We start from the raw sequence: 14636 nt of genomic DNA, 5'->3' as shown, positions 1-14636 counted from the left end.
ATTTAAATGAAATTATTTAATCATAGGAAATTAAATTAATTAAAAAATAAAGATTATTTAACTAAGGAAAATATCAATTAATTAAATAATTTAATATTTAATTAATAATTGAGATAGGGTTAATTGATTAAATGATGAAATGATAAAATTTGATAATTAGAAATGTAGAATGTGATGATTTGAAGAAATATTTAATTTAATCAAATAATTAAAAAACTACTTAATTAAATAGACAAATAATTAGTGTAGAATTAATGAGACATTTTTAGGTGTCTACAATATGTACGCTATGCATGATGCAAATGTGATATGTGCTAAATGCAGATGGATGTATGCTTATGATTTATTTACATGATGAGATGCATGATTTATATTTTTGTCATTTTATTTTTTTATATGAGAATGCAAATGCTTATATTAGATGCTAATCAGTGGTGTGTGCAGGATGTGATGCTATCATGATGTCTATATGCATGTGTATGATGTGCTAACATGTAATGATGCAGGTGAAAGCTATATAAAATGCAAATCTTTTGGGTGTGTCATTATACTCAATCATATGATATCAGGCTACATGGACTCAAGAAGGGACATGGGGATGGAAGGTAGAAGATATGGAAGTGAAAGAGCTTCTTGTGCTATTATCATCATTGAGCTTTATTATGGAAAATAGGTTATGACAATCTAGGTATATGTTTGACCAAGAAAGCCATTGTACCTGTTTGCATAGAGATCGGACAGTCACAAACAAGGAATGCCCCAGTTCATACTAGACTCACAAAGCCCTCATATCCTTGGACGAGCCATAGCATTACTAAGAAACAATCCACATATAGCAAAATAGGTGAACATACCCCATCCTCGCCTTTCTAGTCAAAGACATCCTAGAGATAGAATCTCTAGTCAGAGACATCCCGAAAAAGCTAAAAGACATGTCACCAAAAGATAAAATCAAAAAGAAAATCAAGACTTGACACCAACATTCAATGAAATCCTCAAGTTATTTGTGTTTCTTGCCACATATGTTAACATGTTTGATTTGGTCACAATGTTGTTTTCCTGATAAAGGATAGATAATGTTGAAAAACCATGTTGTTGTCAAAGTATGCTAAAAGATTTGATTTGTTGAAAGCCCATTGTTGATTGTGTCTCATCTGAAACTGACTAAATCCATGAAACGGATAACTTTATTGTGGATCGGTGATGCAATTGTCCTTTTATTGCAAATTGTATGCGAACAGAAGGAGGTATGAAAATACAATGCTCCTCAAAACATGCAATGCTCAGGATACCACTTCCATCACTAGATTTAGGATTTTGCCCCAATTTGTACCTGATTTATTACGAAAGGAAAAAGGTGAAAAGGGGTTCATTATGAATGGCTAACCAATCTTAGGTACATCAACAAGCAGCCATGATGAGAATGGGTAAATTTATTATGGAATGGTAGGTTATGAGTGTGTGCAAAGTGAAAGGATGAGATTGAATCTTGAAGGAAGGAGGAGCAAAGTCTCTACACATGGTGTCGGTAACCCAGTTTTCACCATGGTACTTGCCCAGGGCGCCACCAAAGTGGTTTTCACCATTGGACAAATTTATTTCTCTTTACTTTTTTTTTTTATTATTCAATTTTTTTCTCACAAGGCGCCTATTTTCTAGGTTTTCACCATAGTGACGATTTTTTTTTTAAAAAAAATTTTGACATTTTTTACTTCTTTTTTTTTTTGTATTTTTGACAATGGGATACTCTGAAAAACTATGTGTAAATCCTGCGAAGGTGCATGTTATTAATAGGATCCTCCAAAGGTTTTCCATCTAGTGTTGAGAGCTGATATGCACCTGATCCATAGACTGTCATGATGACGTAAGGGCCAAGCCAATTTGGTTCAAACTTACCCTTCTTCTCTCTGTCTTACTGATTTTTAGGATTTTCTCTGAGAACTAAGTCACCCACCTCAAATGTGTGATGATTTACCTTATGACTGTAGTTGTGTCATTCCTTGACTGAATGATGTGTAGCTGCATTGATTGTCTTCCTTGATGAAGGAACTAAGGTAGAATTACTAATGTGTGGACTACATTCGCCCATATGCTTGCCAAAATGTATACGGTGAAAATAAATGATGATAAACTATTGTAAAACCACAAAGATCCAACCACAACAAACCCTAGTTCTACAACCAAACATTCACCATACACCAATGAATATACCTAAGAACATGCAAATCAACAAATGAAGCAATATTACCATTCACATGCCAAGTAAGGTTTCAATCTCCATTGTCTCCTACCCCTATTGATCTTGTTTGATATATTTGCTCTCAGATTTTTTATGTGCACAAGAGCTCAACAAAGAACGGATTGTGGTTGTGAAGTCGCTTGATTGCAGGAAGACTTGATAGTCGCATTAGTTAGACGCATTAGGTGTAAGAAAGAGAGAAAGAATCCTCTTATATAGAAGATGCTTTAGAAAATGGAGGGATAAGATTAAGAGGTGAAAGAAATAAATAGTCAGCTAAGATTAAAGGGTAGGTAGAAGAAATAATAGAATAATGAAAGGGGTATGTAGAGAAAAATTAAGAGATGAATGACATGTGTCATAGAGGAAAAAACTAATGAATTAATTAAATAAATAAAAATTTATTTAATTAATAGAGGAAGTGGGACCAATTAAATAAATAAAAATATTTATTTAAATGAGAAAAGGGGTAGAAGAGGGTTAATGAATTAATTAAATAAATAAATATTTATTTAATTAAAGAGGATAATTTTAGGTGTCTACAAATATTATTATTCTACAATAAATAAAATTTTAAGAAGAAAATTATAAATAAAATTAATTCTTATATCTTCTAATTATTATTTGTAATTCCATAAGAAGACATACATCATTCAAATGAAATTTTAACTTTAAAAAATTAATCTTTAAAAGAAAAAGAAGAATTAGAATAATTTTTTTTTAAAAAGATAGGATGGTGGTGGCTATTCTCCATACAAAACGAATTTGCATAACACAAATGTTTTGTATATTGTAATTTGTAGATTTTGTGTTTTTGATTAGGTATTATTTTCTATGGAGAATAGATGGCTCCAAATAGAATATCTTAGAAGTTCTTACCAACATAATAAAAGAAAGATATTTAATTCAAAATATAATTATTCTACAATAATTTTGTAAGACAAATAATTATGAATTAAATTAATTTTAATAAAAAAATTATTATTATTTTTTAATTTGATAAAAAAATATATAAATAATTAAAATCAAATTTATAATCAATAATCCTTAAAAAAAATAGAATAAAGCTTATTCTTTCTTTTTTAACATTTTTTTATTTTTCTTTTTATAGACTTAAAAAATAAGATAAAATATCTTAATATTAAAAAGATCTTCTTTTGTTTATTTTAATCAAAGATCCTTAAAAAAATAGAATAAAGCTTATTCTTTTTTTTAAATATTTTTTTATTTTTCTTTTTAGAGACTTCAAAAATAAGATAAAATATCTTAATATTAAAAGATTTTCTTTTCAAAAGAAGATAATAATAAAAGATAGATTTTTTCTTTCATATATTTCGAAGAGTGAGTGGGTTCAGGCCTGGAATTTGACGGCCACCCCTGCCTGTCATGAATTTTTTTATGATGGTTTAATAATTTAAATGCCTTTCGTTTTACGTTTTTCAAAAAATGTTAAGTGTCAATTTTTTTTAATTTGTGAATAGTTTATTATAAGTTTTTTATTCAATTGAAGTGAAAAGAAATAATTCCATCAAAAAAATGTAAAAATTTAAAAAACAATGATAAATTAGTAATGCACTAAAAAAATCTTAAATTTACTCGTAAGTTTCTAAATTCAACCCAAAAATCTTGTTTATTATAAAAATAGAAATCATTTTAGATTTTTTTATTACAATATTTTAAAAAAGTAGAAATAATTATATCATTTCAATTGTTAGAAGTTTCTATATTGATATTTAAGACAATCTTTAAAAAATATTAAAAAATAAATTGACAAAGTTTCTAAATTTATATAAGAAAAAACATGCTAAACATTCATATAAAAATAATATAAAATTAGAAACAATTATATCTTAATCCTACCATTTTAAAATATTCTAAATAAATTCATATATTTATAATAAACATTGTAAAATAATATATATCAATATATATGATCTATTATAATATTTTACAGCTTATTAATAATTTTAAGTGTCATATATACGGTTTGTGAAAAAAATAGCATGTCAATGCATACGTTCTACTAATTTTTTACGCTATCAAATACGGTTCAAAAGTGGGAAAACGGCCATTTTGCCTGTCAAATTCCAGGCCTGAGTGGGTCTTCATCCTTCTCAATTTTGAACCATTGATTTCGAAAAGTGGGTGGTCCATTTCATATAAGAAATGCCTTTGCCATAATTAAATAAAAAACAAACTAGAATATTCTAATAAAAAAAATATTATTATCAAAAATAGTAATAAAAGATATATTTTTAATTCAAAATATAATTATTCTACAATAATTAAAATTTTAATAAAATAAATAATTATTAATTAAATTAGTTCTAATAACTTTTAATTATTATTTATAATTTAATAAAAAGACAAAAATAAATAAAACAAATTTTAAACTTAATGAAAAATTAATCTTAAAGAAAGAAAGAGAAGAATTAGAATAAAACTAATTCTTTCTTTTTTAATATTTTTTTCATTTTCCTTTTTGAAACTTAAAAAAATATAGAATATCTTAATTTAAAAAATAATAGTAAAAATATTCCTATCAAAATAATATAATTATAAAAGATATATTTTTCTTTTTATGCCCATTTTTTATAATTAATAATATTAAAAAAATATTTTTTTAATTTTTTATCATAAAAGATTTTTTTTACAAACTAATATAAATGTAAGTATATGGTTGAAATTAATTTTATTCTTCTCTTTGATTATGAACCATTGATTTTAAAAAATAGGATGTCAATTTCATATAGGGAATGCCTTTGGAATTTACTAGAACCTAAAAAAACGTTTTTGGATATTTTTGTTATTGAAAAGTTTATGGTTGGAGAGATTCTCTTTCCTAGGTATGATTTGTAGCTTTTGTGGTAAGAGAGAATATTTTAAGCACTTGTTTGGAGTTGTTTTCTTCTCATTTGAGCTAAGTGAGGCAGTAAAGAATCAATTTCTTGGTAGAATATTTTGTTTTGTCATATCATGAGTTATAAGAATCAATCTTCTAATTATTTTGACAAAGTGTGGATAAATCTATTTATGGAAGTGATTTGGTTTGTTTGTCTTAAAAGAAATGATCAAGTTTTTTAAGGTTGCACAAGGGATGTTACTAGCTTGTAGGGAAAATCATGGCTTCCCTTTTTTCTTTGCGGGTTAGCACAAATGTGGATATGTTATTTAAAGAACGAAAGTAAAGGCAATGATGTTGGTATGCTACTAGGAAAAAGGATGGACATTGATGTTGTTGGTTTATCTAATCCTAAGCTACGTCAGTATAAGCTAGGTCATTATGATAACATTTTGATATCTATAATGAATGCAAAAATATATGAATTATACAATTTTAAACCTAGAGGAAGTGGTGGAATGTATCATAAAGTTGAAGCAAAATAGTGGCTATCAAAAAATAATATGCTATGAAGAATTAATTTTGTATTGAGTATTATCCTCCTTATGGTGATCAATATGGCTAGCTATTAATATCCTTGTTACGGTGATTTTTGTAGACTCTATTCAAATATATAAAATAGACATTACAAATAAGGTGGTCCAACCTAAGAAAGAACATGTAAGAATAGATGTACATTTGAAATATATATTTCAAACAATGAGAAAACAAATTTGCATGCATGTAAGACATATGTCAAAGAATGAAAAAGCCTTGTGATGCCCCTTGTGTCACTTGTAATACAACCACCTTTACAAAAAGAACTAGAGATTTTATTGGGCCAACAAAGCCTCTTGCATATATGAGTGGTGTTACAGATATATTGTCACTGCCACAAACTATCCAACCAACTAAATAAAATTTGCATTTGCCAACTATTACAAAACATAAACAACCACATTTTATTATTTATTAGAATATTATTTACTAGATTCAATTGATCCTTAACCAATGACCAAGGAAGACATTTTATTGTGCAAACCGTTCAGAAAAATGTGCAAGCTTATGGTACAACATAATAAGAGGGCACCATTTCTGCCTAAAACTAACGAAATGATTGAGGCATTTAATAGAGAACATTCTTCTAATCCTATTGGCTTATAGGACAACATCTAAAAGGTTAATATGTTATATGTAATGTGCCAATAAAATCCCTAGTTGTGACTATATAAATTATGCACCTAAAACATGAGGAGTCGCTATTCTTTTTTATTTTATTTTTTAACTTATTCGCTTCTTGACTTTTCTGCTCCTTTATTTGTTATGTTTCTTTTTTCACCCTTCTTTTAATATTGTCTAACATATAGAACCCCAATTCTCTTGACAATTATCCTTTTCGTTTATTTTTTTTATTCCTTGCTATTTTGACTTTTTTTTGGTTCATTTTTACTTTGTTTCTGATCTTATTAAATTTTTTCTTTTTTTCCACATCTTATTAATTCACATGATTCACACACTGTGTTTACTCAGACTAATCTGCAATTCAATTTTTCTACATCAAAATAAATGTATTCCAAAACAAAAATAACACTAAAATTCTATAAAGCTCTTGAATTTACAGCTGCAATATGAACCTATGCAAAATGTTTCATTATGTTTCTACACTGTAATGCCACCTGTTGGCATGCTGTAATTGTTCTTAATTTGTAGATGTCTCTTCAAAACAATGCCACTTGCTGGCTGGTTGTAATTGTTCTTAGTTTGTAGGTGTCTATCTGCTACCCATTTGATCTTGTTCAATGTATTTCTCTTTCAGCTACCTGTTGTAGTTGTTATTCTTTGTAATTCTGCTTTAATTCAATGAAAAAAAAATTAAAATCCCATAAAGCTCTCTAAATCATTTTTATGGGCAACCAAAAGTCATAAGCTATCAAGAAAAATGTTGGTAAAATCGTATTTCTTCATATTGATACAATGAATGATGAGCTTAAGTTTTCAATACATGTTTTTGATTAAAGTTTTCAATACATGTTTTTTATTAAGTTTATTTTTCCCATGTTTTCACTAAAAGCAAGAATGTGATCAGAATGGTCACAAAATACATCAAATCATAAAGCACGTCATTCATTCCATGTGAATGTTGTTGGCTCATGCCAAGCATAAATACTATGCCTTTGTCTTCAGCGTTGTCTTGCATATGTCCTCAAATACTGATTTGATAAGAATCCCAAAAGCTCAAATTCAAGTTTCAAAATGCTGATGGATGTTCTTCCCAGGATATTCATTTTCTATCATGATCTAATTGAAGAATCCAAAGCTCCACGTATTTATCCTGTCCTCATGCCCCAAAACAATTGTTGGAGAACCATACACTTAAGACCCTACGCCCAATCACACCTTATTCCAACCATTCAAACAATTCTGTTTTAACACTTATGTCAGCCAAAATTTTGTTGACCTAATAGAATTTAGAGCTCTGGTTGTCTACAAAAATCCACAGCTTGCACTAAGAAATATTTACTGGATGCATTTGAATGGTTCTCAACTCATTCTATGATTTTTTCCTTGTCCCTGAAGTTGTATGGGCATTCCATAATACCATTTACCATTTTCATTTTATTTTAAGCTTTGCAGTGTTATGGGCAACTACTAGCAGTTCATATTTGAAGTATATTGACTCATAGCTTTGATGGTTGGGAAATGAAAATTGATCAGGGCTACATTCACTTATGTCGGTAACTTGGTAGCATGTAAATGAGCTAAATCAAACTGGGTCAACAAGACATTTTGCAACAACAGGAAATACAAACCAGTTTAATATAGATTCTAGAACTGTCAAACTTAAAAGTATGCTGTTATGAAATTCCAAGCAAAAGCTTGGTAACTTCTCCCAAAATTATGAGGTAGTTTGAACCCTCTCAGTAATTGTGGTCTGCTTGCAATTTACAATCTGAATCAATTTTTCAAACCTCATTTAATTATCAATGCAAATTATTTTGTCAACACTCTTTCAGAGCCTATATCTAAAATAACCACACAGATGTAAGTTGAATTAGAGTTTCACATAATACAATCATAAAGTGTTAGAATCAACTGCAAGTGGCATTTCAACAAAAAGGTTTTGATGCATAAATTAACTTAATCTGAGCTTCAACATCATTGTGGACTAATGTCAGAACATGGCAAATTTACAAAGTTTTCCCTGCCTTGTATATTCCAGTTACATTGTTGAATTTTTTTCTTTGTAAATAATTCTTTCGAATCCATTTCTTTCAAGTAATATCAGCATCCGATAAGTTAGTTCTTCACTGCAAATGTTTAATATGAAAGAATAAAGATTGGGGACTTCAGCAGAAGGATCAAAACTAACTGAACAAATATTCATCGATACAAGTTAGCCAAATGCTCCTTTAGTTTCTAATGATGGATCATAAAGAATTGACTAAAGTTTGAAGTCAACTTAGCCCAGTTTGCACAAATGTGCCTTCTGTCTTTACCCTGTTCCAAGTCTTGCCATTAAAAATGTCATGTAGCAGCTTGTTCAGGAGCTGCTACAGCCGCATACTGTTGAATTTGTCCTGGGCTTCGGTTTGCTGAGGCAGAATTAGCACCTATTAGTGCTGTTCATACATTTGAAGGAGAAACTTAATCCTTTTCATCTTGTACAAAACCAAAATAGTTCAAGTAATTAGAATAACCATACGAGGAAGTGGGACATACCTGAAGTTTGAACAGCGCTTGGGACAGATGCCCCACCCCCATACTGTGGCGATACAGTAGTTGTTGCCACCATTCCAGGACTGCTATACTGAACAATGTGTGGGCCTTGCATATTATATCCTGGTGAGGTAGGGTAGCCAGCTGCACCTTGTGTTACTTGTGCATGTGGGTACATTGTTGCTGCTGGTCCAGCATATACTTGAGGAAACTGGGCTGCTGCATATGGATTATAAAATCCCTGCACCGATTATTGTAGATATAGGCATTAGAAGATAAGGCATAAAGTATCTAATCATTTTCATCTAATCTCTACAACCTAAAGATTTTTATATAAAGGCATTTTTTTATTGTTCATGACTTCATACTCATTTTAAAAGGGAACAACGTAACCCAATACTAAAAATGTAAACAAGAATGCATCTTGCATTGCCAATAATACCTGGGCAAAATTGAAGTCTGGTGGATATGTGGCATACCTGAAAACAAGTATGGATACATTATCCATAAAAGCAAAATATATGATCTCATTCTACATAAGCATTGAAAGTTTCAACAAGGCATCTATTCTTGTGATTAAATTGCAGTGAGTTTGTACCTAGACCTTCAAATAAACAAAAACAACAAGCAAAACAGCAGATTCCAAGGAATCGTATGGACATTAAATTTAGTGACCTTACGACGCACCCAAATGGAGAATAGGGGTAGCCTTGCTGGTATGGATAGGGACTGGGCTGAGGAAACGCCAAACCACTGTTATAAGTAGGCATTCCTTGAGAACCTACAGGAAAGTGGCCAGCTGATCTGAATCGATTGCCTGCATGATGCATCAAACACATAAGAAGACAACCCAAAATACATATTAAAAAAGAAAACTAATGAGCACACTATGTTTTCCACTTGCCAGATATTAGCATAGCCGCACCCACACGACCAACAAAAGGCAAGAATCAAATAACCCAATAATCCTTACCTGTGCAGGCTGTTTTAAACTTCAAACAGGACATACTGTTTCAAACTCCAAACAACATTTAATTCCCCTCTAAGTAGCTAAAACTGATTCAAATACAATGAATTTTGAATAAGGAATCCCTGGTCCATGCACAATTATTATCTGTAAATTGTAACACCCCAGTATAAGATCCTAAACTCAGTAGTTTGAGGAAAACAGGAGGGATAAACCACATGCTAATGGTCATCTGAGGCAGAAAAGACTATGAACTAGTTTTGTTCTAATGTTATGCTTTCAGCTCTGAAAGGGACATTTCACTTTACCTGTAGAAATAAGCACTGCATCGGCAGTCTTTTAAGCTGAGGACTAGCTGGCAACTGCCACCTGATTCAGCCAACACAAGTTAACACGCAAACTCGTGCTGATCAAGAGGTATTGTGTAACCATGATCCTTCAATTTAATCTAATATAAAGCCTTATATACAACACCCTGGAGTCAACCCTTCAACAATGCAATATGGTGCCTTTGTTGTAATTTTACAATCACCAAATGGTTAGATAGAAAACGATATACAATGGCCTTTTGTTTACAAAAATTTTGAAAAATCTCCTAGAATCAATAACAAAGCATTCATTTGTATACTTGACAGTTGTCTTTTTCTGAATGCAGAGGAAGGGCATCTACTTTATTGAATCTTACTCATGAAAAAATGCATCTTTTCATTTGATCAAATTCAATTTAAAGCAAGATTCTTGAGAAGTATTCCAACAAACACACTCTCAAGACTTAGCCTATACATGCGGAAATGTGCTAGCTTTTGGATGGGAAAGACCAAAAGAACATAAATTCCTATGCATGCTGTTCTTAACAAAAATACCATTAACAAAACAAAACAAAACAAAACTATGTTGCAATCCAACCATATGAAGGCTCATATATGCGGATTCGTCCATTTCCATCCCTTTTAAGCCAGGATCATATATGATGCTGTATTGAGATAGAATTCATGTATTTATTGTCATTTAGTTAAAGGTTTGTTGTGGTTTAACCCCCGTATAGTAAGGGGCATTCTTTACACCGGTAAGTAGAGACTTATCTATCCCAAGGTGACCAATGTATTGGGTTTCAACTTTCAAGATCACAGACTCAAGGATCTAGATGCTGTGACATAATTCAGGTGATTAATAACTTTCTAAAATGGGGGAGACATCTTCACCACAAACATTAATCATTCTAGAATTTGCCAACTTCAATCAGGTGACCATCTCCCAACCTTTATATAGCCCATCTATCTACCATATTTTATTTTTATCATCCATTCGTGTGCTCTGCAGCGTTTATGTACAACAAGTAGCTTCATTTCCCACAGTTGAAAGATACAGCCAAAAGTTATTACTATTAGTATTAAGGATAATTCATTCGATTGATTTAAATATCAACACCTAGTTGTGGCCAAATTTGGCCAAAGGGACTGTAAAGTACATGATCCAAGAGCACAATGGGAGTTCCCTAATGCATCTATGTAAAAGCAGGAAATTAAGTGTTAAGAAATGCAAATGAAGAGCCAGAGAAAAGTAATAAAACAGTTAAAATCCTATATGAGTAAAAGAAGACAAAGACCACCAAGAAAAATACACCAACTCGTCACAGCCAATGATAGTATATGCTAAAATGAGTCTCAACAGAAATCAAGGCTGAGAACCGATTGATAATGTTGTTTGTGATTATGTCATTAAAAAAATGCACACTGCAGCTGCATCAATTTTTGCATTTTTTGGAACACCAAGTTTTATGAGGTTTACCATGCTTAATCATCATACTCTTCAGTTCAATCTTTTAACAAGATTTCTCAGCAAATAAAATTTAAAAAAATGCGAGGAAAAGAAAAAGCCTACCATGCTGGGGAGGAGAAGGCCTAGTCCGGGTGGCACCCATTGAAGCAAGATTGCAATTAGCTCGTCTTCCATCAATCACAGGTGTTGGATCTACACATGCTCTCCTTGCTGCCTCTGGCTCACGGAAAGTTACCTGCACAGATGCCATAAAAAGTCATAACCTAATTCTGGGAACAACAAACATTGACATAGAATTTCACCTAGCCTCCAAGAAAAGCTCAAGTCAACAGTGCCTGATTTGTCCACATTCGTGGGAACAAACTTGCACCCTTGATTTGATAATATTGAATCAAAGATAAATTTCTCTACCATTTGCCACTACCAAAGCAGAATTACTATGCTACAATCCCCAACCACACACCCAATTCTACAAACAAAATCAATAATTCAAAGAAAAGCTTGATAACCCACAGCACCGGTACAGGCTTACTCCATATTTATGAAATTAAATCTGCATCATTTGTATAAGTAAGACAAACCAGAAGTTTGATAAAATCCATCTACCATTCAACATCTCTTTGAAAACCAGCAAACCTAAATACCAATACCAACCTTCACCAACACACTCATTAGCATAAATGCATAGATTATTCATTCATGCATACCATCTGTCATTCAAAAATGTGTAAGACGAAAACAATGCATATGTATCCACTCATTTGAAAGGCATGATCAACCAAACCCTACCTCAGTTATCCTTATTCAAATAAAGTTAGGAAAATTCATTCACCATTCACCACCACCTCTCTACAAGCTCGATATCAGAATAGCCAAAACACAATCACAACCCATACACCCACAAGCATAAATGAATACATAGAACTATTTGTTCACAGATAATATCATCCAAAGCTGGCAACTTTCTTTTCCATTAAAAAAGGGTAAAGAAGGAATAACATATGCCTCTTCATTCTCCCATTGACAAACCATTCAATCAGTCTTTCTTCTTTTATTCAAAAATAGCGCAGGAAAAATGCATGCGTATATTCAGTCATTTGCAGACAAGACCATTCAAAATGTCTCTATTTTCTTTTATTACTAAACAGATAATGAAAAATGACAAATAACTACTGATCCATTCATATACAAATCATCCCAATAAGTTCTCTTTTTTCCTCTATCAAAAGAACAGGTAAGCAAAATTAATCAAACGAATGCATATATCCATTCTTCCATTTGCAGACAAGATCATCCAATAGAGTCTATTTTCCTTTATTCAAAAATGAGTAACAAAAAATGCAAATACCAATTAATTCATTCCTAAACAACATCACTGAAAATCACCTCCTTCCTTTGTTCATTCATAGACAAGATCATAAAAAAGTCTCCCTTTTCCTTTATTCAAAAATTGGTAAAAATAAATTCATCCACCATATTCAGCATCGCATCCGAAAGCAACAAATCAGAAGAACTATATCGCAATCATCCCTCACACACCCAAAAACATGAGATGCCTACTATTGACAGACAAGATCATCCAGAGCAGTCTCTTTTTTCTTTGGGTAAGAAACAAAAAATCAAAAGAATGCATACATCTATTCATTCAATCCAGGACAAGATCATCCAAAATAGTCTCGGTTTTCCTCTATTCACAGATGGGTGCGCAAAGAAAACTGAAGAAAAAGGAAAAAAAAACTTACAAAACCATATCCCTTGGACCTCCCTGTGTTCTTGTCCATGATGACAACAGCCTCCTGTATATCCCCAAACTGCTCAAAGTACTTCTTCATGGTCTCCCTCTTGGTCTCCCATGCCAAGCCCCCAACAAAGATCTTTGTTAAAGTGGTATCCCCTCCCTGATGATTTGCAGGCGTGCTATTAGCACTACTGCTTGTACTACTGCTACCCCCATTGCTGCTGCCTCCAGTCCCGGTCAAGCCAACCGGCTGGGCCGGTTGCTGCTGCTGCTGGTGCTGAGCCATGGCCATTCCTCTGATACAAACCTCCCCCACCTCACCCAATACACCTTAGATCAAATTTACAGATATATACAGCTCAATTTAATTGTCACTCTGTTTCTGTTCTTAGGTCTCATGCTGGTCGCAGGTTCGATTCCCCCACCGCCGCCGCCACCCACAGAAGCAAACAAACAAACAAACAACCAAACTGAATACTGAATATATATAAATATAAATCTATATCTATAGACTATATCTACAACATGTATCTATACAATATCTTTTCTATGACAAGATTCCTCCGCCTTCCATTCACATGCTGATAGACATATACACAGCGAATGACATATACTCACAAATAGCAAAAACATATATACACACTCACACCCACAAACCTGTTTCAAAAAAGAAAGAAAGCGCTGCAGCTACTGCAGCGAAAGAGTACAGCCAGGTAAGCAAAGCAGCGAGGCAGACAGGCAGGCAGGCCTCCACTTATGTGCCCCACACCTTCGCCGGATCGGACGGCGCCCACGTTCTCCGTGATTTTAGGAACAAGGACATGCCGTACGATCCCAAGAAAACTCTCATGCTCCTCGTCTGCGTGGGGACGAGGACCTTAACTAATCATAATTAATTAGGTTAATTCAACACTAATTTCCCCGTAATATTGATTTATTTTAGGCAACTGGACAGCAAGGCCGTTAGCAAGCGTTGAAACACGGATAGCAAAGAATCAACGTCCCGATAAAACTTGCTATGCGCCAGGGTGGATATGCAGTGTGTATACACATGGTGTATATGTAATGTGTATACACCCCTATTGTCATGCCCTTCAGTTTCGGCACACACATAGCTGAAGATCAAGGTGGGTCCCACTCCAGTCTTTGCATTGTTTACACGCATATTACGCGAGAGAAAGAACGAACCTCCTGCACATTTCATTGCAACGTCCACCACCCTCGTAATAAACAAATTAATATAAAAATACGTAGAAAATGAGGGCTCTGTCGCTTTTAGGATAGTAAGAGTGGGTACAATAATCTCCTCTCCTCT

General features: G+C 32.5%; 1 protein-coding gene across 4 annotated transcripts; it reads right to left on the bottom strand.

The window, feature by feature from the left end:
* Positions 1-8225: 8225 nt before the first annotated feature.
* LOC131068893 (uncharacterized) lies at positions 8226-14021 on the bottom strand. 4 transcript variants are annotated; one of them, XM_058004166.2, is made up of 6 exons: positions 13326-14021; positions 11686-11818; positions 9513-9654; positions 9280-9316; positions 8841-9078; positions 8226-8740 (listed from the first exon to the last, which is right to left on the bottom strand). In XM_058004166.2, exons 1-6 carry the CDS (start codon positions 13611-13613, stop codon positions 8646-8648), a joined length of 933 nt encoding a protein of 310 aa, XP_057860149.2. In that variant the 5' UTR covers positions 13614-14021; the 3' UTR covers positions 8226-8645. The 4 variants fall into 4 exon arrangements, with proteins under 4 accessions (XP_057860149.2, XP_057860152.2, XP_057860150.2 ...); XM_058004169.2 differs by having other exon boundaries at positions 8226-8713; XM_058004167.2 differs by having other exon boundaries at positions 9525-9654; positions 13326-14014.
* Positions 14022-14636: the final 615 nt, after the last annotated feature.

This window comes from Cryptomeria japonica, chromosome 3, assembly GCF_030272615.1.
Source record: "Cryptomeria japonica chromosome 3, Sugi_1.0, whole genome shotgun sequence".
In the NCBI taxonomy this organism is placed as follows: Eukaryota; Viridiplantae; Streptophyta; class Pinopsida; order Cupressales; family Cupressaceae; genus Cryptomeria; species Cryptomeria japonica.
This window is presented reverse-complemented; position numbering and strand designations above follow the sequence as displayed.